This window comes from Tympanuchus pallidicinctus, unplaced genomic scaffold (assembly GCF_026119805.1).
Source record: "Tympanuchus pallidicinctus isolate F22 unplaced genomic scaffold, pur_lepc_1.0 scaffold4, whole genome shotgun sequence".
NCBI classification, from domain to species: Eukaryota; Metazoa; Chordata; class Aves; order Galliformes; family Phasianidae; genus Tympanuchus; species Tympanuchus pallidicinctus.
In genome coordinates this window covers 38,718,936-38,743,979 of record NW_026294758.1, presented here as the reverse complement: position 1 = coordinate 38,743,979, position 25,044 = coordinate 38,718,936, and the positions used below count along the sequence as shown (strand labels likewise).

The 25,044-nt window shown below is 36.7% G+C and overlaps 1 protein-coding gene across 4 annotated transcripts in view; it reads left to right on the top strand.

Moving 5' to 3' along the window:
* TMC1 (transmembrane channel like 1) overlaps nt 1–14,671 on the top strand; it is a 112,113-nt gene extending 97,442 nt beyond the window's left edge. For all 4 annotated transcript variants that reach the window (XM_052701305.1, XM_052701302.1, XM_052701303.1 and 1 more), the window contains 9 exons: nt 1,621–1,800; nt 1,970–2,122; nt 3,396–3,524; nt 4,423–4,490; nt 6,714–6,953; nt 8,231–8,356; nt 9,989–10,067; nt 10,163–10,298; nt 11,657–14,671. In XM_052701305.1, coding sequence (XP_052557265.1) covers nt 1,621–1,800; nt 1,970–2,122; nt 3,396–3,524; nt 4,423–4,490; nt 6,714–6,953; nt 8,231–8,356; nt 9,989–10,067; nt 10,163–10,298; nt 11,657–11,922 — 1,377 coding nt within the window. In that variant the 3' untranslated portion in view covers nt 11,923–14,671. The remainder of the gene's footprint in view (nt 1–1,620; nt 1,801–1,969; nt 2,123–3,395; nt 3,525–4,422; nt 4,491–6,713; nt 6,954–8,230; nt 8,357–9,988; nt 10,068–10,162; nt 10,299–11,656) is intronic.
* The last annotated feature ends 10,373 nt before the right edge of the window (nt 14,672–25,044 follow it).

Genomic DNA, 25,044 nt, shown 5'->3' with positions numbered 1-25,044 from the left:
TGTAACATGTCTAATAACAACTTTGATACTCAGCTAGTTATAATGATTTTGTGTCTTAATAATTCATGATTTGCAGTGTTGGATGTAGTTGTCTCTAGCAGCTTTGCCATGTCAAGCCATACAGTTTATGATGTCTTTTGTTTAATGATGATTGAGAGTGCATGTGTTAGAAACAGATACTTTGTGAAATTTTAGTTTTAAAAACATAAATAAGATAAACTCCACCATCCCAAACCAAGTATCAGAAATAGCACTAAATACACATGAAAGAGTAGATTACTGTAATAAAAAAATCTACTTCTTCTGTGGTGCCACAAGAAGTGTGTGGAGTGCGCTACTGATTTCCTATGAATATGAAATAGAAATATAAAAATCCAGAAATTACCTCTTGAACGTTAAAAACCAACAAAAAAAAATGAAAGAAATACAGCAAACCATTTACTTATTTTAATTAAGAAGCCCAGTTCAGCAGATCAGAATTTCTAAGAGTGTGAATATACAAAAAGAGAGTTAAATAGTGCTTTTCTGTTGCCGTATTTTTTATGAGAACAAAAACCAATCTTATGTCTCTTGATATCAGGAAAGTAAGAACATATTAAAAACTACAATTGTTCTAGAAAAATGGATTCCAGGATATTTAAGAGATGTTATTTTCAGAGCAACTGGAAGACATTTAAGTATTTAAAAGTTTTTTTGTGGCTAAATAAATTCCTTTTTACTCAGTGCCTTTAATATGAGTCATCTATACTGATATCTATAGATATCTATCTATTCCACAGAGATTTGTGATTTAACTTGAGATAATGTTTTCAGTTACTTGGTTGTTTATGGTCCCTTAAGGAAGAAATTTTGGTAAGGAAATGTTATTTGAAATTGAAATTTAAAAATGAACTTCTAAACTTCTTCAATTTTCATTTTTGGCTGACACAGTCAATTAGATTTTGTATTATTTTACCAAAAGACTCAAGAACATTTGCAATACATTTTATCAATCACTTCAGAATGTTAGATGCTTGGAATGCCTCCCTTGTCAGTAGAATACACAATCTATGCTGAATTTCAAACTTTCTATGAAAGCTTATTTTTCTCAGTTTGCTTTCAGTGAACTTGTTCAATTCCCATACATATATGATGATGAATTAATCTTGTTAGAGGCATAAAAAAAATATATATGCAGAAAGCATCAAGACTAATTTGTGTTTGCTTATTCAGTGAAGATATGAGTGATGTCTCAGCCATTTAATTTAACATTGTACTTTTAGAGAAATGTTTCACATAGCTAATAATTTTTGCTAAATTCTCTGATTGAATTTTGCTTAAAATGTAGATTGTAGGTAAAAATCTAGTATTTGACTTTTTTTCTGAGATTGAAGGAAAATATAAAATTAAAAAAAAAACACACTTCCATATGTCTACAGTAGATCATAAGTTTTCACTTTGTTCTTTGCAAAAGCATCTTGTGACTCTCAGTGTGTATTCTGCTCTTCACTCATTTCAACTAAATACCAAATGAAAAGTAGCACTGAAAATGCACTCACCGCTACAATTAGTAATAATAATAGATCCTGCCTCTAACATTTCACTGTAAACTTTTTCTCTTTTCTTCTCCCACCTCCCTAGGTAAACATGGTCATGTCACTTTTGGGAATGTTCTGTCCAACCTTATTTGATGTAATCAGTTCTCTGGAAAACTACCACCCTCGAATAGCTCTAAGATGGCAGCTTGGACGCATATTTGCTCTTTTTCTTGGCAATCTCTACACTTTCATTATTGCCCTAATGGATGAAATCAATCTCAAGGCAAGCAGTTTAACTCTCTTCACTATTTTTAATATACACCAGGTCAAAGATATCTGTTTAAGACTGTCACAGACGTATCAGTGAAAGATGAGAGAGTCTTGGATTAGAAAGGATTTTGGTAGTATAACCTTATAATCTATTTTTTTTCCTCATTAATTTAAATATTTAGTTGGAAGAAGAAAAGATAGTCAAGTATAACATGACAATATGGGAAGCCAGTCTGTACAATGGCACTATTCCAGAAAATTCAACTGCTCCTCCAATACAGGTGGACCCTGCAGACGTTCCTAGAGGACCATGTTGGGAAACAATGGTAGGCCAGGTAATGTAACGTTTTGAGTTCATATTTGAAAATAAAACATAGTCTGTTACAAGAAATCATATTAAATTTCTGTTTATTCCTGCTGATAAGTTAAATTAAGTTGCGAAAACATGAGGAAATGAAGATGTAAGACTTATTTTTTTCTCAAGCTGCAAAGCTCAGAAACAGCTATTTATTTGAATTTTATCTGGTAGGGAGATCCTTCTGCATAGTTAACAGCATAAAAGGATTTCTATTTTTTCTTCTTCTTTTTTTCATCTTCTTTGTCTCACCTCTGTCTTGCAAAGCCTGCAACTATGAAAAGAAAGTTGGATCAGTGGTAACAATTAATGTAGTAATTCTGATCAAAGTTTGTATCAAGCAAAATCAGATTCTGAAGACAACAGACTTAGAACAGACTGATGAATATCTCAACAAGGAAATATGTGAGATTAGCTCTTGTTAGCAGTGTGTATTTGAGAAGCCAAGTAATACCATGTAAAATAAAGAACATCAGTTTAGTAAATCTACTCATTTTATTTGATACAGTTAAGCATTCATAATTATTCGTATTATATGATATGATGCTTACAAAGAATTTCCCAACATGTTTCTTTTCTCTGATTGATCATCTCTCTCTCTCTTTTTTTTTTTTTTCCTGCCCATGAGACTGAATTCACCACTGAATCACAACTTGTGCTATTGCTCCCTCACTGTGACAGTCTCCTCACTTATTATCAATACTCTCAAGTGGCAGCAAGGAACAGAAAGGCAGGAAGAAAACAAACACTGAACTCTTTTCACTGATATGGAATGATTAGCTAAGAACTCCCAGGTCTCATTACTCTGCTGATTTTCTCTGTATTTTCAGACCAGAGAGAACAATAATAGTTTTTTTGGCAATTAGGGTAAGCCCTGATACAGCAGAGTTTAGTGGAACTTACTGAAATAAGAGGAATAAGTATCGTAGAGTTTTCTTCTTTTTTTGAATCTCCCCAGACTTGTAGTGATCAGAAGGGGTTTTAGAGTTTTTCTATAGCAGCAGTATTGTCTGGAAACATTTTTCAGACTAATCATGTAATTTGTTATGAGCATAAGAAGAAGTGGAGGATATCTGTAAAAAATGTAGGGCAGTCTTTCTCCTGGATTTTTCAGTTGTTGAACTGGGAGAAGACAGTCTTTACCAAATAGTAGCACAGGAAGCACATTTAGTCACACACTGGTCCAGTGTTTTATCATTATTGTAATTATTATTGCATACATGTATTCTTAAAAGAAAATATTGCTTTAATAGGAGTTTGTACGGCTGACAGTCTCTGACACGATGACAACATACATCACAATTCTAATTGGTGATTTCTTGAGAGCTGTCTTTGTTAGGTTTTTCAATTACTGCTGGTGCTGGGACTTGGAATATGGATTTGTAAGTATCTGATTTGCTATTTTAACTGTCCTTGTCAGATCGTCACTCACATGCATAAATACTGATAAGTGTGTACTTAATTTGTTGCTCATATTCAGTGTACTCAGTGCTTGCAGCTAGAAAATATTCATGAATTAAAAAGTCTGGTAAATGGGGTGAGTGAAGACATGGAAATGTCACTGAAATCTATGAATGACACTTGGCTAATATGAATAACAAGTTAGGAAGCCAACATTACATTTTCGCTGTATTGGATCCATGGTGAATCACTGCTCCTAGTATGCACACTCCAGTGCTAAAACACATATATTTTATACATTTTAGCATGTGAATATTCACACTATTTCTGTGAAGTACCCTCCTATTCCTAAAATTGCTATGCATATTAAAATATAGTACTATGAGCGTATTTTGTTGAATTCTCACAAGGCATTTAATTAATTAATTCTTCAACAGTGCAATTTCTAAATTTAAAATATAAATGTAGTTCTACCATTTGAAAAGGAATTAAAACTGAGCAGCCCCTTTTTTGGGGTGGGGGCGGGAGAGGGCAGGGGATGGATAGGGTACTACCAAATCTTGATTTCACTCCAGTGGATAAAATAGGGATTATTGTTTTAAAATTTATCCAATACCCAGAGATCTAATTCTCCATTAGCATCTTCTAAGCAAAGAAAGAAAAACAAACATCAATAAAATTCTGCAACCAGTATTAAAATCTGTCTGTTGGCCTTCAGCCATCCTCATTTGTCTCATTATTCACTGATAATATGCAATGAACATCTTTACAACACAATGCAAGTATTACACTGCTGTTGGAAGTGACAGTTTTCATCTAGATAAACCATTTCAGAAGCTTCTGTGCAAATTTGATGAAAGCATTTGTTATTTCTTTCAGCCATCATATTCAGAATTTGATATAAGTGGGAATGTGCTTGGACTGATATTTAATCAAGGCATGATCTGGTAAGTGTGGCAATGTGTGCTATGTCTGTAATGTGCCTCTGTGCATTAGCACTTACTGCAGTACTGCAGGAATTAGCAGCATGTGTGAAATGCCAATTTTTCTCATTGATTTAATTTGATGCTAGTGTAATGCAGTACTCCAGTACAGGGAAATAAGTGGGTGTATTTCTAAAGTAGTTCTGTGCTGATATTCTGAATCTAGATGAATCAGACTTTTGTAGAGTTTTGCAGTAAAAGGCTGGGTGAAATCCTGTCTTACTGTTGATTGTTTTCCAGTCATTTGAATGCTTTGAAACTGAAATATCCTCCAGTTTATTTTAATGCACCATGTTCAAAAGTGCCTTAAATATACATAGTACTATATGAATGTGAGTATGTATCAAATGTTCCTGCTACAATAGTAGTGAGTAGTCCTCGAGGAAAGATCTAAATTTCATTCCATTCTTGGAATGTAGCTGAGGGGTAAACATCTATCCTCATATTAGATGCTGTGCCATCTTCAGAACTGCCCTCCTCAAGCATCGCTGACTTCTTAGTTCTTGCTAGGGCCTTGCTTTTTGCCTTTAACAGTACTCTGTGGATTACAGTTTTTGCTTGAGTAAAAATTCTCACTTCTGTAATTCCCATGGGGTTGTTTTATTAATTTATTTTTGGCCTGTACAGAATGAACAGAGCTGTACATACCTCCTTCCTGTGCATGCACAGGCTTAGTCCTGCCTTGGACACGGCTAGAAATGAGGAGAGTGCTCCGTTTCCAGCTTCTGAGGAAGTGAGTTTTTGCTGGCACCATGCACTCCCGCTACACCTCTCCTTCTCAGGCTCCTCATCCCAGGGTCCAGCCACAGCACCACAGAAGCTTATCCCTCTTGAGCAACCTGAGTATGTCCTTGGTGGTTCACATGGTCCCTAGATTTAGGCTGGTTCCAGCATGGATGTGGTGGCAGAGGAAGGGCTGAGTACAGCTATGCAGCTGAAGGCAGCTCTCTGGGCTGAGCTGGACCTGGACACACCTCACAAAGCATTACAATGGCTCTGTTCTTACTTTCAGTAGAATGGGGGCTTCACAGAATCTGTGACTTGTGTGTTTCTAATGTCATATTGATATAGAATCTTTCTTCCTGCTTACTGATTCTTGCAGATTGACGAACTGAATACATCAAAACAGCAAAAAAAATTGACCAAACAGTAATGAACATTCACTGCCAAAATCATATTTACCATTAATACATACATAGGATACATTCATTTCTGTTTTGTCGTGGTGTCACAAATTCAGTTTTCACAAATTCATGCTCATCTGAAACATAATAAAAAAAGCCTCAGGTGCAGTTATAACTGCCACTAAAATAGAAGGGATGAGAGATGTATGTGTGCATTATTTCTGTAGATGAGATAGACCATGAAAAGCTCCTTTATTCTCTTTCTCTGTGTATTCACAAAGTGATTGGGATGCAAAATGTTTGCAAGTCTTCTCTATATCAAAAAGCTACTGGCAAGTTTTTGTCTACCTATAAGAAGTGTCATACCTAAAAACTAAAACTATATATTACTAAAAATGTAGATTACTGAGAATCTTCTTGATATTGAAGAGTATATTGCAATTGATTTCCATGTGGGTAAGGAGTAGGGTGGGCCATGAGGTACTCTCTTTCTTCAATCATAGCTGTAAAGCCTTTATCTTTCCTTTTCACTGAATATACATGAAAGAAAAGGGAAATGTTAATATCATGTATTCTGAAGTGACATCTCTGTAGTCTAGACGTAGTCAATGTAGCAAAAATAATTCCGTCCTAAAGTGGTGCCAGTATATTAAGAAATATATAAGGAATAAACTAGATCATTATTATGGTAATACTTAGCTTTTGTGCTGTGCATGTTTATGTAATACAACCTAAACTGACCTAATACTACCTAAACTAACCGCACAAGGTAAGTGAGTAACATTTCATTAAGTGATCTCCTTTGCAGAGAAAGATGAATTTGGAATTTTGAAACAAAAACTGCATATGGAGAATTCTGTCCGTGTGCCTCCGGTATTTCTTAAAGCAAGGAGAGACAAGACCATTACCAAAAAAAAAAAAAAAGTGTCAACAAGGTTGTATGAAATAATGCAGTGTACATGAATGCAAAGCAGAATGAAGTAGGGAACAGGCGGTATATCCTGGCAGAAGTTCTAGCAGAAAATGTTCTAAGATTGTGGGTTTTTTGCTTTTTTTTTTCTAGGATGGGATCTTTTTATGCTCCATGTCTCCCAGCAATCAATGTGTTCCGACTCCATACTTCAATGTACCTGCAGTGCTGGGCAGTGATGTGCTGCAATGTTCCCCAGGAGAGAGTCTTCAAAGCCTCCAGATCAAACAACTTCTACATGGCCATGTTGCTTTTCATTCTCTTTCTTTCTACACTGCCTGCTGTGTACACCATTGTCTCCATTCCACCATCTTTTGACTGTGGCCCTTTCAGGTCTTTTGCGTTTTATATACGTCTTTTGCTAATGATATGATGTACTGCCTCATCAGTGAATGATCCAGTAATGAAAATAAGCTTCCTTAAAAAGTGTTAGCACCTGATATGCTGAATTTTTAGTGTGGCATTTCTTAGTGTAATGATTCTTGAAGCTGGAATCCAAGAAAACTGGTTAATGATTTCAAAGATTTTTTTTTTTTTTTTTTTTGAGTGTAGAACAGAAAATCTTTTCTTTTAGTTAGCTGTAATGTAAACATTTGTTGTTCTTGCTCTAATTAAGCCAGAAATTGTTCTTGAGGAGTAAAGCAGTTGCCAGTTACGCCACTGTGGTCTTCTGGCTTGAGCGTGGTGATTTTCAGTAAATGTCTATGTATCCCTTGTAATAGTGACATGATAGAATGTATACTGGTGCTGCAGCTCAAGGTGGTGGTACAGTATTTGAGTGCTATGATATCTCTAGCTGACATTATATTTCATGCTCCTTTATTTCCACTGGGGTCCTGAATATGCTCCCTGAGTTCTCAAGACTTCTGTATTCACTAGTCTTTTCTAAATAGTTAGGTCTGCTTCATGAGTGCAAACGTGCTTTCTATTCAAGCTAGTTTAAATATAGCCATACTTTCAATTGGAAAGTTCAGGACCATTTTCAGCATCTTTAATTGGTACTTAGCATGACATATGATTTTAATGAGTACACAATATGTGAAATTCTGATTTTGGTTTATTTTAGTATATTCATTTAGCCACTTGCATTTGTCACAGTGACCTAAAGGGATAATAGTGTGACATTCTGAAGGTTTATTGAGGCATAATCTTGCTTAAATTTTACAGAAGTGATGATAACAAAGCAAATGGTGCAAAGTGAGGTTTCTTATTATTTGAGTCACAGCGTAGAGCCTGGCAGCATTCATCCAAGTACTGAAGCAGTTAGTAGATGTTTTTATCAATGATTTAGCAATGATCTTGGAAGATTAGAGAGATGCCTGCCTGCTGGAGCTGAACAGTGTTATACACATGAAGTACATGAGAGAAAACCCAGGAAATTATGGACCTGCTACTTCAACTGCATTATATGGGAAAGTTATGGAGATTATTATGGGTTCTAGTGTGAAAGATGCTTACAGAATTTTAAGTTTTAAATAGTGCCAAATACAGATTTTTTGTCCTTTTGCCCAGATTTGGCGTGATATGTTTTATTTATATATGCGTGCTCCTGTATTAACATTGCCAAATATTTTAATTTTTCACATATTTTCACATTTTCTGTTTAATAGTGGGAAAACAAGAATGTTTGAAGTCATATCAGAAACTCTGGAGCATGACTTCCCTTCTTGGTTTGGGAAGGTATTTGGTTATGCCTCTAACCCTGGACTCATCCTACCTTTTATATTACTGATGGTGTACGTATAGAATATTAACTGACATCTTGCTTAATACTTAATGAAAAGTCTGTTCATTTTCTTTTACTCTGAGTTTTTATTGCTTAAGCAGAAGAATTCAAGTCTTCTATTTGGTCATAATTAATGTACTTTTCCACAGACGATGATCTCTTCAGCTTCAGCTTTCTTCTTTTTTTTTTTTTTAATGGAAAAATCCTAATCAAAATGCAAAGGGGTATGGAATTTGAAGTGTTGTGACCTTGATCAGCTTGTCCAGGAGGTAGAACTACATCTCATAAATCCTTAACAAGTTCAGTACAAAGTTATTAGAATGCTGGTTACCAAGAAGCTGAACCATTTCTCATTAACATTGTGTGTCTGATCTTGAGTGCCAGAGCCCTTCCTTGATAAAAATTGTACTCTTTGAGATAGAATTGAAGGGAGAGAGAGAGTTAGAGAGATATACAATAGAGATGTTCCAGTCACAAGTATATTTCTAAAATTCTCTTATGTTCAATTTCTTGTTATGGATTTTTAATAGGTCTGTAGCAGATAAAGAATAATGAACCTGAATAGTGTTTCTCTAAGACTGTATTGAGTCCTTGATAAAGGTATTTTAAACTAATGCACATATATAAAAATTTTTTTAGCATACTGAACTAAAAGCAAATTCTAGGTACAAATGGACAGGGGCTTACCCTACACTGTGGAACTGCCAGGAACACAATGAGACTACAGAATGGAACAGAAATTGCACAAGGCTTTCAATGAAACAAATGAGATTATGAGATGAAAGTTTAGGAAGATTCACTTAGTGCTTCAACCTGTTTAACTCTTAGCTAGAAAAGCAAAGGGACTAAATTGTCCTCTGAACTATACAGTTTGTTCCCACTGAATTATTCTGAGTGCAATTCCTATCTTGCTATGGGACAAGGTGAAAATAAAAATAAAATTTAGGAGGTTAGGGGAAAGATGGGGAGTGAATAAATAATATATTAAGCAAAATCAGGAAAAGTGGTGCAAATAAGACATGAAGATTATTTGCTTCTTACTTCAATAAAAGGTTTCCTATCAGAAATCCGTTAATTAAGATAGTAAAAAATAATAATCTCATAGAGTCATTATGAAAGGAATACAATTCATTAAAAAGTGAAAATTCACTATGTAGTGGTATTATTGTTTAATAGAATGAGGTTGTGATTTAGATAAAAAATTAAAAGTTATGATTTTGGCTATTTTTCTGCCAGTACTTGAGCTTGTCTGTTGTATTAGTTTAAAGACTCTTCTAAATATGGTTTACTCGTTTTTAGAGTATGTCATATAAGGTAATTACATTTCATTGAATAACTTATTTAACTTTAGTCATTGGAACATGCCTCATAGTGAGGCATAGCCTGATGCACAATTTACCTTAGCTGCCATGTTTATTTCTGTTTTTTTAAACATTATTATTGTTATTATTTCCCTTGAGATAAGTATGCCTTCTTCATATTCCATTGTTCAATGTCAAAATACTTGTTCTGATTAGGCCTAATAAATGAGGAAAAATACAGTTTTGGTATTAGCACTACAGTTATTGGTATAGGAATTTTGCAAGAATCTTTCTATTTAAACTATTATCTAACAAGATATATTCTTTTTCTTTAAATTTAGCCTGAGTATTTATTATCTTAATGCTACATCCAAGTCCTACAAGGAAGCTAACCTGGAACTTAAAAAGAAACTACAAAGTGTAAGGAATCGGGAATTGTTATTTCTTTTTATTACAATTGTTAGAGAATACATTCAGGTTACTGAAAGATGCCCTCTCTATCTCTCCATCATTAGCAAGCAGAAGAAAATAAAAGAAGAAATAAACAAAAGGCGCAAAAATCAAATGAACAAGAGGAAAATCCATTTGAGACAGAGCCACCACAGTCAAAGCAAAAAGAAGGCAAGCAAGATGAATCTGCTGCAAATCAAGGTAAATTCAGATTTAAATTTCTCAAGGTGAGGAATACTTGCACACTGGATCATAGGCTTCTTCTCTACCTTAACTACTCCTTTGCCATAATATCTATAAAAAATATTCACCATACTGCATGACAAGTGTTAGCCAATCCATTTTTCTTTCTTTGGATCATTTAAGAAATACCATAATATCGAGTTCAGTTGCAGTGGGAGAGATTCTGATTTTTCAGTCCCTTCCTGCCAAACCAAAAGTTTGAGGGCTGTGAGGCAAGCAGTTATCAGAGAAGAGCGAGGCAAAAAATAATCGTTAAGAGAAGCCCAGCCTTCTCTTTGTCTGTTATTAACAGCTTGCTTGTATCACTCAAGAGGGGAGATACACACTCCTGGACTTTCCTTTCCTGACTGAGGTACAGAGACTGTCCTGTTTCTACTCTTTTCCTGTCTCATGTCCCTCCAGAGCATGAACTCAGCCATTGCCTGTTCACTACAGCTCAAGCAACCTCCAATCCTGATGTCACCAGTCAGTTCACTTGCACTGGTGAGCAACAGGTGCAGTATTGCATTACCCTTGGTTCAATTACTTGACTTAGGGAGTTATCCTCAATGCATTCCAGGAGACTCCTGGATTGCCTGCAGCTCACCATGCTATTTTTCCAGATGTCGGGGTAGTTAAAGTCCCCCAGGAGGACAAGAGCTTGTGATCACAGTGCCTGCTGTAGCTGGAGGTAGGACCTCGTCAACAGGCTCTGCTTGGTTGGGTGGCCTGTAGTAGACACTGATGCAAGGGTCCCTTTGTTGCATCAGTCTCTGTCACCCATAGCTTTCAACTTGCTTGTGACTATTCTATAGAGACAGCTCTTCACATTCTATTCCTTAGATACTTGAAATAAGTTGAACATTATATATCAAGCACATCAAGTATCTCAGACCTGTGGTAAAGAGGCACTGGTGGGGGTGGAGCAGGCAAGGATGATTTTAATTTGCAACTTTGATAGCAGATTTGCTTCCATCCTCTCCTTTCATTTGTATTCTTGCCCCTAGCCTTTCAATTTTTTTCCACAGCCTGATGTGATACAGGCTGCCTTGGGTTTTGTGTTTTTTCCTTCAAATAACCTGTCTGTGCATGGGTAAATAGTGGTTTCCCTGTTCCTTCTGTTTGTCCCCCATGACACCTTTTAATCTGTATATTTCATCTTGCAGCCTGGGCACAAGGCAAAGCAGATCTACTTATAGCTCACACAGCTGTTGGAGCTTTGGGCCCTAGACTTTCCATCATATTCTGGAATAGATAATGTGCTACAGATTTTCCCTCAGAGAGATTTTCTGCTCTATATTTTCATTCCTTAACTCTGTTCTCCTAACACATTTCAGATAACAAGAAAGAACAGAGTGGCAATGAAGCAAAAAAAACAGGTCAGCAACAGGAAGGAAGTTCCTCTCAGGCACCACAGCATCCAGGCACTGCCCCGAATGGCCACAATCCACCACAGGGCAGAGGAAACTTTCTTCCCCCACCCATCGCTGTGACTCGGCCACCAGGGCCACGAGGGTATGCAGCACCAGGCTATCTACCTGGGCACCCACGCTTTCCAGGGGTACAGCCAGGAATGCCCAGGGGACCTCCCCACTACAGATAAGGAAGCTGTCTGTCCTTTTCTGGTATGTTATAAGATACAGGACACCAAGGGAGACAGGAGTGATCTTGACTTGCAAAAATACTCCTTGAAGTACAGAACTCTGTTCTGTTTATTATAAATCTTCATCTGCATATTCATGTGCTTCATTTTTTTGTGGGATGGAACTTTCCAGCAGAAAAAAAAATGCATCTGTCTACTTGCTTTTAAAGATATTGCAAAAAATGTGTTAGCTGTGTCAAAATGTCACAAAACTTAAGGTATGTATTGGAAAATATTATTGGGAAAATAAAAAATATTTTGTATTTTGTTGGTTGTTTTCTTAAAAGCTTGCAAGAGCGTCTCTGATACCATTTTCTTTTCCTCAAACATGTTTGCTGAGAACATAACTTCTTAATGTATTGGAGTCAGCTATATTTAAAAACTGCGTGTGGCTTGACCTCTGCAATTGAGTTATGCTTACTCAAAGAGTTCTGATTTTGCATGATGAAACTCTGATCGTTTCAGAAGTTTGGTTATTGTCTCTAAAGACTTTGGGAAATTATTCCAGAGGTAAAAGAAAAGCAATATTTTGCTATGAATAAAATTTAACTCCTATTGCAGTACCACTTTTAGCTAATACAGCAATAATGAGTTTTATCATATTCTGAAAGACTAAATATGAATTAAAATAATAAAGTGGTGAAGAAGTATTTCCTATGCACATATATGCAAATATGAATTTGAGGAATATAGGTAAGACTGTTACTCCATATTTTTCTCCTGATACTTACCAGGATTTTGTTATTGCACAGAGACATTTATTACTGTATAAGAATATATGCTATCGATCTGATCAGTGAATTTATTAGTGTAAATGTGTATTGACATCTAGATCCTTAGTGTGATGAGGTGGTAAAAACACAGGATAGATGCATGTTCATTTGTAAACTGATGTTGCTTATTCCAAAGAGACAGTCGTATTTTTATGTTCTGATTTTATTAAGCTGTCCAGACTTTGGGCTTTGATACTTATTTTAATACTCAGAAGATAAATGACAACTCTACAGTCAATAGACTGTCTTCTGAAAAATAAATGCAATTCTACTGGGGATTTTCGGTATAAAATGGGTCCATTTTGTACCATAGAAAAAAGTTTATCAGAATACCATAAGTCTGTGGTATCCACCCCCCTCATCCCCTCCACCCCAAAAGAAAAAGAAAAAAAAAAAGTCAATTTAATCAGATTGTGGAACCTATCAAAAAAAGATTTACATAAAACTATAGGGTCTGCATATCGCCATAAAACATGGTCAGCCAAATGCACATTCCAGCTCAAGCAGTCTATAAATCAATTGCCAGAAGCTAGAAGGATAAACTAAAAAAAAGTTCATTCTATACTTAATTCTTGCACTGATTCTGTAAGCATCTGTTATCAGCTAGTGATAGGACATTAGATCAATCAGATCTTTAGCCAGCGTCAGCATGGCTGCCTTGTGTACAAACACAAAACAGTGCTAATTGAATCAAGAGATAACTGCATTGCAGTAAGCACATGAGAAGGTCTTTCCTAGAAGACAAACTGGAATTGCATTGCTACTAACTGAGTGGATAAATGGGTTAAGAGTGGATCCTAAGGAAGGTATGCATCTGGGCTACAGTGATTCTGGTAATTTAAATTACATAAAGTACAGCATTTCATTTCATCTTTGGAAGACAAGATTTTTAATCTATTTTCAGAAAGTATAGAAATTCAAAGTTTTAAAAATGTGAAATATTCAAATATTAAATCTGAACACACTTTCAGTCCAGAAATACATTAGATTGTAAGCTAAAAGTAAGCCTCAGTACTCTAGGGTTTTGTCTCAGCCATGGGTTTAAAACGAGCTTTTTCAAAAAACAAGGAAATGTTTGTCATGAGATATTAGTTTGAGAATTTTACACCTGCCACTGCCATTCATATAAGAAAACACTGAGTTTTCCCTAGAAAAAAGAAGATGCTATCTGCAATTAAGGCCATGCATTACATCCTTTTTTTAGAAAAGGTGGAGAATTTTAAATATTCTTTGTGATATGGTGATCCATTCAAAGGAGAAAAGATAGAATAGGTTTTCAAGGTTGCTGAAATAAGAGTAATAAACTTGTTATGAAGCAGGCTGGTTCCATGAAACACACAGGCCTTAATAAGGATGTCTAGTTCCTTCAGGAGTGAAAAATTTCTGCATGTCTTTTGCTTAGTCTTTAAGTCTGTGGAATTGTTTTGCATCATGAATGGAAAAAAGAGAGTCCACATGCTAAAATTGTTCTGTTACAGTGATACATATTTTCAACAATATTTTCAACAACAGTCTTCTCAGTGTGCATCTGAAAAGGCAGGGATTACAGTGAAATAGCTAACATGAATAGCAGTAACAAGGATGGATGTTTCTTATGTCTTGTGATCAGCATCAAGATGCAGTGACAGTAAATAAAATATTTATTCTTGTTCCTTAATGTACCTAAATGAAGACCTTTACTCACTGTTTTATGAAGCTTTTCTTTCAGTGTTTTCTAGCTTAGTTCTATTTAGTTGATTGACATCTTATTAATAAAATAAGATGGATTTAACAGACAAGATGTGGTATTATACCTTTCAATATTCAATATTAAATCCACATTTAGGAAAAATGTTGGTTTTTTTTTTAAAAGTAACCTGAAAGTGTTTTAAAGTTCATTTAAAGTTCATTAAATCCTTTCTCCAACCCTTCTATATTTTGAGTCTTTGATTCAATTACTTCACCTCCACTTTTTTTTTTTTGTTAAAGCTGAGCATGTTCAGCTTGGAGATAATAAAGTTTCTGGAAGGCTTTGTTGCAGCCTTTCAGCATCTGAGGGGAACTTATAAACAAGATGGAGATCAACTTATTACATGCTCTAATAATAATAGAGCAGGGGATAATGATTGTAAATTAAAACAGGAGAGACATCTCCCTAAATTGCAATGATACACAGGAAAATCATGCATCTTGGTTAACGAAACTATGAAAAAGATATTTTGTGTATGACAGTAAGTTTTTTTCTTATTACCTAACGGCTGACTGATAAGACTGTATCATAAATTACATAGATTCTGATGGCAACTTGTATCATATTTGAGTAAAAGCATTCGCTGTTGAGTATTTACTTGTGTTTACATTATTAGATTTTAAGTTCATTTAGAGAGCCAAAAGATGTCTGGCTTTAGCAGTAATAATTCACGGAAAAAATAAATATCAGATCCCTAAATGCCCAGGGAGCATCTGAACATCTCTGTCTTGTAGTTCAGTGATCTGAATAATTTATCATGTTTAGCATTAGATTTGAAAAAGAGTATTTCAGCTGCAATGCAGAGTCACAGAAAGCTGTGAGTCACATCTTGCTGAAATGTTAGCAACAACAACAACAGCAAAAAATAAATTGTACATTGAACATAACAGCTTATCTGAAGCTTTTTTGTTGTTCTTGGCTGTTGGAAGATATTTCACGTCTTTGGTTGGATAATATCACAAGTACACACGCTAAAAAAAATATTGGCTATTTTATTTGGAAGTTGTACAGGCAAGACCTTCCAAACCTTGTTGTTAATTTTAATAAATAAAAGACCTTTATGTCTTTATTATCATGAGTACATTTATATCATGCAGTAACTAATGATATTTGCAATAAATTCTATTTATCACTTATCTTTTGTCTTTTTTGTCCGCCCGTTTCCAGCTCTTCATGGCTGCAGGCAGAACTTTCAATACTTCAAAATTTAAAATCATTGTGAATAACCATAGCATTCTCTCCTTCTCTTGCCTGGAATTAGATTAGAAAAAATAATCCAATATGTAATCTGTAGTCAATAATCTCATATCACTAGAACGGGAATAGAAATATTTTAATTGGACAAATTTAAATTACTAAATCTTAGACCAAACAGTTTGCAGTCAATGTAAACTCTCTTCACTAAAGCTGTTAATCATTTTTTTTTTCTCACTACAAAATTGCACCTGTGCTCCTTACAAGTGATAATCTCTGCAAAAATAAAGCTATTCTTATGCAATCAATTAACCAAAAGAGAGTTAGACGTGTAACAAAACACCAAACCATATTTTAAATCTCAAATAAGGAATGAGTCTCTTGGTTGTTTTTTTGTTTGTTTGTTTGTTTTTGTTTACTAGATAAAGCCTTTTTAAAAATCTAGATAAATCTTGACTAGATAAACTCTTCAAAAGAAGAAAGAAGTAAATGTTAACAAAAAAAAAAAGAGAAAATTTAGTAAGTTTAAGGAAACACTTTTAAAGTCCTTTCAGAAATTCTCAAGGCATGGGGGCTAAACCTTCAATAAAACAGTGTAACCTACTGTGAGGATGCTATCAAGCTAATATCACAAAATCATGGAACTATTGCAATTGGAAGGGACCTCTAGAGATTATTGAGTCCACCTCCCCTGCAAAGCAGGCTCCCTACAGCAGGTTGCATAGGTAGGCAGGGTCTTGAACATCTCAGAGAAGGAGAATTCACAACCTTTCTGCACAGCCTGTTCCAGTGCTCCATCACATTTACTGTGAAGAGGATCTCATCACATTTGTACACTTCCTATGCTTCAGTTTGTGGCTATTTCCACTTGTCCTATTGCCACACAACAATGAGAAGAGTCTGGCCATGTCTCTGCCTCCCACACCTTAGATATTTATGACCATTGACCAGATCCCTTCTCAGTTTTCCTATCTCAAGGGTGAACAGACACAGGTCGCTCAGCCTTTCCTCATAAGAGAGATGTTCCAGACCCTTGATCACCTTTGTGTATTTTCACTGGACTCTTTCCAGGAGATCCCTGTCTTTTTTGTACTGGGAAGCCCAGCACTGGTGAGGCATGGTGAGGGCAGAACAGATTTGGAGGATCTCCTCCCTTGATCTGTTAGCAACACTCCTTTTAATGCACCCATCGACCTCCTTGGCAACCATTGGCTCATGGCCAAACTGTTGTCCACCAGGAGGCCTAGGTCCATCTCCACAGAGCTCATCTCCAGCAGGTCATCCCTCAATCCATACTGGTGCATGCAGTTATTCATCCCCAGGTGCAAGACTCTACGCTTGCTCTTGTTAAACCTCATCTGGTTCCTCTCTGTCCAACTCTCCAGCCTATTCAGAACTCACTGAATGGCAACACAGCCTTCTGATTTGCTGGCCATTCCTTTTAGCTTTGTATCATGTCTCGCTCCAATTTAAAAGAGGGAGAGGAGGTTCTTTTAATATAACATACCTGGCGTGAGATTAAGAAACAACAGCTCAGATGTTGGTCCAACCAGTTTATTATAAATCCTAATCAGGGAGATGGAGAAGGGAAGGAGAGCGATAGAAAAGATAGGAAAGAAGCAAGAATTGCATAAATCCGGGATAGTCACCACCAGGATCCAGCAGCGGTCCCGTTGCACGACGTTTCAAAGGTCCAAGGCAAAAGCAGCAGGGGAAGAGCAGCAGCAACATGGCCGGCCTTGGGCAGCAAGGTCTTCTTCATGAGGAATCTGTTGCTTGAAAACCAATCTCATGATTGTAGGTCCCCTTTTTATCTTTCTTCTTCTGCCATCATGGCATTCCTGGGCGCTTGGGTAAAAGTCGTGTGCAGCACCTCCTGAGATGACCATCTTCCTTGAGATTAAGCCCACACGAAAGACTGTTTCCTGGCCATTAATCTGTGGCTTATCTCTCTTTTGTGATGTGCCTGGCCTTGTCCATCTGTGTTCCTCAGAAAAAGCATTTCTCAACCCTTGGCCAGGACTTGCTTGGACTTGTTCATCTGTGTTCCCAGCAAGCTTTGAGGCAATGATTAAAATTGTCTCAAAAAGAGACAAAAAGAATAATAATCTCTTACATATCATCAACTTGTTGAGGACGGACACATCAAGGTCACTGATGAAACTGAACAAGACCAGAGCCAGCACTGACCCCCAAGGAACACCGCTAAATACAGGCCTCAAACATCTGCTTTATAAAACTTAGCACTTCAGTGCTTATTCTCTTAGAATACGCAGAGTAGTTTTGTAATAATCAGCAAGAGATTATTTTCCTATTAGCTGAAAGTAAATGAGGTATTTCAAAACCTTTACCTTTCCTTCTGCCTTCCCTTTTGCCCAATGGATGAAGCAAATATATTTTTGGTGTTCTCTTTTTGTGAAAAACACTAATTTCTGGTTTCTTTAAAAAACAAATCACTGAACAAATGTTCTACAGAGTCTGAATTCAGATACAGTCAGTAAATGATGTGTTTAGAAAATCTGCATGCTACATTTGTTTAAAGGAATCATATTTAAAACTTTCAGGAAAATTTTTAAAATGCCTAGTAAGTCTTGTTTTTCCTTGCAGACAGCTAGTACAAAAAAAACTATACAGCTTCTTAAATGATCTTAAGCTTCAGCTGTAACTAGATTAAAACTACGCAAAGAAGTGTTTTGGTTTTTTTTTTGTTTTGTTTTTAAATAAGAAGTGTGCTTTTGTCAAAATAAGCCTCAGTCCAGGCTAAAACAACAAAGGAGACTGACAGCTTTGTCTGGGCTGCTGCTGCTCTCATGTGCTGGATTAATCTCATGTGGATAGATATCCTCAGATCGTAAGCTGTGCTCTCAATAATTTTGCCTTCTAAGTACTCCTTAGTACTTACTGTATACTGTCCCCAAGGGACATCTGCTGCACAGTGGAAAGCAACTATTCTCTTCCATACACACGGGAAAGTGATGGAGCATTTAGGAAGTGAGATACTCTGGGCTCATAAATCACAGTTTTCAGAGAAAATGAATGCTTGAATAGGGTTACTGTAATCAAAAGACAATATAAAAGATAAAATTCCTTCCCCACCACCCTGGCTTCCTTTTAACAATCTTATAGAGTTCTGTGATGGCTTAGAAAATTGAAATCTTCAAAACTTTTGTTACGGTCTCACATCACATTCTCATCTCTAAATTGAAGAGATGTGAGTTGGCTATTCAGCAGATAAAGACCTGGCTGGTTAATAAGTTGTTGTCTAATCTCAGCAAGCCTTTTGACACTGTCTACTATAACATCCTCATAGGTAAAATTAGACAGTGTGTGACAGATAAACAGACTGTGAGTTGGACTGAGAATTCTGACTGGCTGAGCTCAGAGGATTATGATCATTGGTGCAGAGCCTGTTTAGAGGCCTGTAACTAGCGGTATTCCCCAGAGGTTGACACTGGGTCCAATCTTGTTCAGCATCCTCATCGATGATTTGGATGAAGGATAGAATGCACACACAGCCTGTTTGCTGATTATACAAAGCTGGGAGAAGTGGCTGACACACCAGAGGATGGTGCTGCATTCAGTAAGAACTGGACAGGCTGAAAAGCTGAGTGAGAGAAAGAAGATTCAACAAGATCAGTTGTGGAGTTCTACTTCTGGAAAGGGATAACCTCACATCACTACAGGTTAGGGTTTGACCTGCTGGAAAGGAGCTCTGCAGAGAGACACCTGGGTGTCCTGGTGGGCAACAGGTAGGCCATGAGCCAACAATGTGCCTTGTGGCCAAGAAGGACAATGATATGCTGGAGTGCATTGAAGAGAGCATGGCCAGCAGGTCAAGGGACCACTCTGCCCTGGTCAGGCCAAACCTGGAATACTGAGTCCAGTTCTGGGTTCCCTACTTCAAGAAAGACAGGGAACTTCCAGAGAGAGATAAGTATGTTACATTTTTATTGTCACATTTTATTATCTGAACTTAATGAATATGTAACATGGAATGATTCCTTGTCTTACTGTCAACCCTCTCCTGAAATCTTGCTCTTTCCTGTTCCTTCTTGCTAGCTGTGGACTCACTTGAAGTTTAGTTTCTGTACTATTCTCTCTGTTGCTACAGTGTGTGACTGCATAAATCATAATCTATCCCATAGGTATGAATTTATTAAATACTTTCAATAACTGCAGAAAGATGTCTTAGCATTTTTTACTAACTTTCACAATTGCAGAATTGAAGTTAATGTTAACTTATTAAAAAAAAAAAAAAAAAAAAAAAGGCAATTTTATTACTATCTGTTGTATTTGCCTCTCTATTCCCTTCTGAGCGATTTGTACAACTCCCACAGGAGAGACACTGCAAAGCATACTGGGATATTTGAATCCTATTAAGGCAGACATCTTAGATGTGGGAGTATGTAGACATTTGTTCTCCTTATAAAACTTTCTGTAGGATCCTTTGACTTGCCTTTTAATTTACAGTTGCCTATAAACAAAATGAAACAAAATCTTATGTAACTTGATCTTTCTCCAGCAGAGGTCAGAACAGTATAACATATTGCTCTACATCCATGTGAGCTCCTGTCTTAGGAAAAGATTTGCCTACCATTTGTACCTGTAGGAGCTGACAGAAATAAGGATGCTGGTGGAGTTTCAGGTCAATAGTAAATTTGCAGGAAGGCCAGAAATTTGCTGGTGAAATATTTGGACTAATACCAATAGCATAATCTTTTCTGTGCTGGAGTTTGTTTGAAAGAAACTGAAACAAATAATTTAATTGGCAATCCAAAATAGGTAAAAAAATCCAGTATTTGCAGATACTGTTTGTATTATTGCTTTCAAATAATTTTATCAATTTCTGGTTTTAAAAAAACACTATTGAATCATAGACTCTGAACTATACGTTCACAGGCCAAAATATTCTGTCATGACAACATTGAGCTTCACACAAGTTCCCAGTGAATGCAAGTCAAACACAGCTCTCAGGCTGAGAAATCTGTTGCAGGTATCTACTCCTTTCCTATATCACGAGTGAACAGGAGTCAGGAATACATTTCTGTTCTCCAGTATCCTTCCCTCTTCAAACACAAAATGTGAGAGGAAATGTTTTACTTCCAGTACCTAGCAAGGCAGAAGTGCAGCTATGTTTCATGCAGAGTAGTGACATATCTAATCCTTACTTTGTATTTCACTTAACCACAAAAAAATGCATTGACAAATAATATTTCCCATACACAACGTTTATCTTTGCACTAGGAAATGATCTGATGACTGGAGCACCCTATGTATAAAGAAAAATTAAGTCAGTTGGGGTTGTTAAGCTTGGAGGAGAGAAGGCTCCATGGAAATGTTATTGTGGCCTCCTGCTCTGCATATATGTAGGTCACTCCAAAAGTAATGCCTGCTATATATTCCCATGGAAATGGCAATAGTTACATAGGTCATAACAAAACTATTTGATAGAGCAAATTCTCAAGTAGAAAACACTATTTTTCAACCTAGTCACCACCACTACTTTTGTATTTTCACCAGCGGTGAACAAAAGTATGCATGCCACACTCATAACAATCTTACCCACTGGCATTGCTGCTGACACACACCACCCATCACCTCACTATGCTTGTATTCACTACAGTGCAAATCTCAATAACAACTAAGAAAGCATCAGTGAATGTCAATGGCTGCAGCTTTTTCTGCACGGAGGAATTCAACATCACACCTTTGCTTCATGAGCACTTCATATCAGATGCCATTTTGTCAGAGTGCCCCTCTGCTGCCATTTGTTACACAGCAACAGAGTGTTACAAAGTATTGGCAGGAAGGTTCAACCTCGACTGCCGTGCCATCATCTAATTCTGATGCTATGGGTCAGCACAATAAAGTAGAAGGAATTACTTCCAGAACAACCTTTTCAAAGTGCACAATATCATTATTATATAAGTAATAATATATAACAAAACATTTTAATTTTAAATATTTTTCTCTAAATATTAAAGAGAGAAAAAAAAAAAAAAAGGGGAGGGGACAGAAATGAAAACATAAAACTAGTGGAATATTTGACCTTGCTTTTGTGAAACTGACAAATCAGTTTTGATAGCAGTGACTGTCGTTCTTAATGAGGTCTCAAGATGTTCATCAGAGGCTTTTTGATGAAATTTTACTCTTCCTGTATTTCAGCCATGACAATAACTATCCAAAATTTGTCTACTGCCAAGAAGTGATGACATGAATAAGGTGTGATTGTGAAGCTAAGGACATTTTTCTCTGGGAAGTTAGAGATTATGAAAGTTTGGCAAAGGGACATGATAAGATTTTTAAGTTAAATATCTTATCTGTACATTCCACTTGAAAATGTGCAGGTCATGTATTTATATCAACTGAAAATAGTTGCACAAATGCAAACTGTTGATTTTTTGGGAGGGCAATCTTGAACCCCCAAGCTGAGGGGTACAATTGACAAACCCAAGAGACAGGGTGCTACCCAGAGGGACCTAGACAAGCTTGAGTAGTGAGCTCAAGAGAATGTCACAAGGTTCAACATACTGAAGAGCAAGGTCTGGCTCCAGGCAGCTCCCACTATCAGTACAACCCACGGGACGAAAGGATTGAGCACAGCCCTACTGAAAAGGACTTGTGGATACCAGTGAATGGCAGATGAACATGAGCCAGCAATGTTCCCTAAAGAGACCAGAAAGCCAACTGTATCCACGACTGCATCCAAAGCAGTGCAACTGGCAGGTCGAGGAAGGTGATTCTGCCCATCTAATCTGCATTGGTGAGGCCATGTCTGTCCAGATGTAGAGTCCTCAGTACAAAAGAGACATGGACCTGTTGGAGTGCATCCAGAGCAAGATCATAAAAAAGATCCAAAGGATGGAACACCTCTTCTATGAGGACAGACTGAGGGAGCTGGGGCTATTCAGTCTAGAGAAGAAAAGACTCTGAGTTGACCTGATAATAGCCTTTCAGTATCTAAAGGGGGTCTATAAGAAAGAACTGGACAAACTTTCGTTCAGGATTTGTTGTGAAAGGACAAGGAGAATTAGTTTCTAACTTAAAGTTGGGCTCTGAGCAGTCTGATCTAGCAATAGATGTCCCTGTTCATTGCAGGAGAGTTGGACTAGTCATTCTTTAAAGGTCTCTTTCAACTCTTTCTAAGATTCTGTGATTCTGTTTTGAAATTCCTACCTCAAAATGGAAAACAGGACTATGTATTCTTAGCTGGTCAAAGCCCTGTGTTTAGCCAGCGTATCAAAATGCATGCAATATTTGCCACTTCAGTCAGCACTGCCCAGCACTGCCCTCCCTGTGCCCTGCTTTCAGTTGACACAGCATTAATAGTGCACTGATGGTTCAGCTATTGCTGAGCAGTGGGCACATGCCAAGGGAGAGAGTGGGCTGCATTGCCTGAACTAGTCAATCTTCACAGTTCCTTCTAACTCAAAGATTTCTGTGATTTTGTGATTTTATAAAAGACAAATATTACCTTAATTCCAGCTACCACAGCACAGTGTGGAATAAGTTCTCTGGTCTTCTAAGAATCACAGAAAACTGAAATAGTGTGGGAATCCAGCAATCCAAAAGCAGGGAAAGAAAGTAAAGCCAACTCCAGTGAAATATGAAAGAGCATTGTCAGAGTAATTTTCTTCACTGTATCCATTGCTGCAAATATTTATTTTATTCATGTGGGGCTATTTTTCTGTGGTGTTTTATGATATGCCAAAGAAATATAGTAGAATCCTCCATTTCACATGTGAAGTGATGGCACTGTCCCTGCACACGAGGTGAACTTTACTTATACTCCAACCAAAATTCAGAAGACTGCTGCATGAAATAGTCACTGTAGTCTGTTTTCTCTTTTTTGGGTTCACCCAAAAGAATATATGACCAATCAAAATGCTTCAGCTGAGATCTCTCTGCAGCACAGCCAAGGACTATATCACACCTCGAGGAGAGATACAAGTTAGGGATCTGTATTCACAAAGGCAGAAATTTCACTTCTACTTTCACTGATTGTAGAAAGAATCTCAGAATTAAAAAAAATCTTTTTCTTCTTGCCTCCTCAGGAGTATCTGAAGTTTCTGTGAAAGCATCTTTTCACTAGGAAGTTACTCTGCTATATGTGCAGACTTGACTCAGATATGATTGAGACGAGTGACAAATATTTAGTACCAGATTCTTCCCAGTGTTTTCCTCTCTGCAAGAAATGCTGATATAGCAGTTTGCTCAGTAGATGGCACTTTTCCCATTTCTCTAGTTCTTCTATTGTAATAGAACTGTCCTTATGTCATGTGTGAGACAGGATGACTCCAGGTCCCAGTGGCTGTAGGACCTTCTCCCTGTAACTGTGGGAAGCTGATCCCAAGTCTGTGCCAGGTTTAATTGCAATATTGCTCCTGACTATTCTGTAATTGTTGCCTAGGTGCTTGATTTTTATTAATTTTTCATGTCTAGATTCATTTTCAGTGTTCTTATGCCTTATGGGATACTCAGATCTCAGGCTACCTTCTGAAAGTGTTCACATGCAGAATTGCATCTTTCAGTCAAGAGCAGCAGCTCTGATTAGGATGACTTCTATGTTATTTTGCCAGTCTCCTGGGATTTCAGGGTTGTGTTTGTGGAGAAATTACAGTGAAGAGTTAATGAAAAAAATATACTGTTTACTTTTTAAATTCAATTTTACACGTAATTTCTATGATATTGTGGCATAAAAATAATGATTTTCTGTCAGGCAAATGAGTAAATTAAAGAAAGTCCTGTATTAAAAACAAACAAACAAACAAAAAGCAATCCTTCACAGTTCTAGAATAACGATATCATTGTTCCATCATACGTTTCTTACTTCTCTGGCAGGTGAGGCAAGTTAAAACAAAATTTTGCCCACACCTCCTTAGGGCTATGAACATTTTCCTTACATAAATCCTTCTGCAGATATCCTTTTGACTTTGATTTTTCTTCATATATGCATACATATATATTTATTGAGGAAGTGTTTGTATTGCATTGTCGCAATGGAAATATATATATTTACTGTGAAAACTGTTATGACAAATGTCATAACAATAGAGTCAGATTCCATATGTAAGCAATTGTTCAATGCTTTCCTGAAATCCTCATTAATACCTACATCAAAGACTCAGCTAGATGGCACACTACTGATAAGCAGGGTATCTGTGAATGACTGCTTTTCTACAGAACTGTTCCTTAATTAACAAAAAGGAACAAAATACAAGATTCTGAAAAATAATTTAAATGACAATAAATTAACTGCTCTAGCCAGGCTATAGAAGTTCTCAAATACTTCATTCTTCTTTGCTTAGTAGAGAAGATTGCTGTAAATATTACAGTAGTTTAAGAATCATACTCTGTCTTTTCTGCACTATGTACTTGCATTTCTCT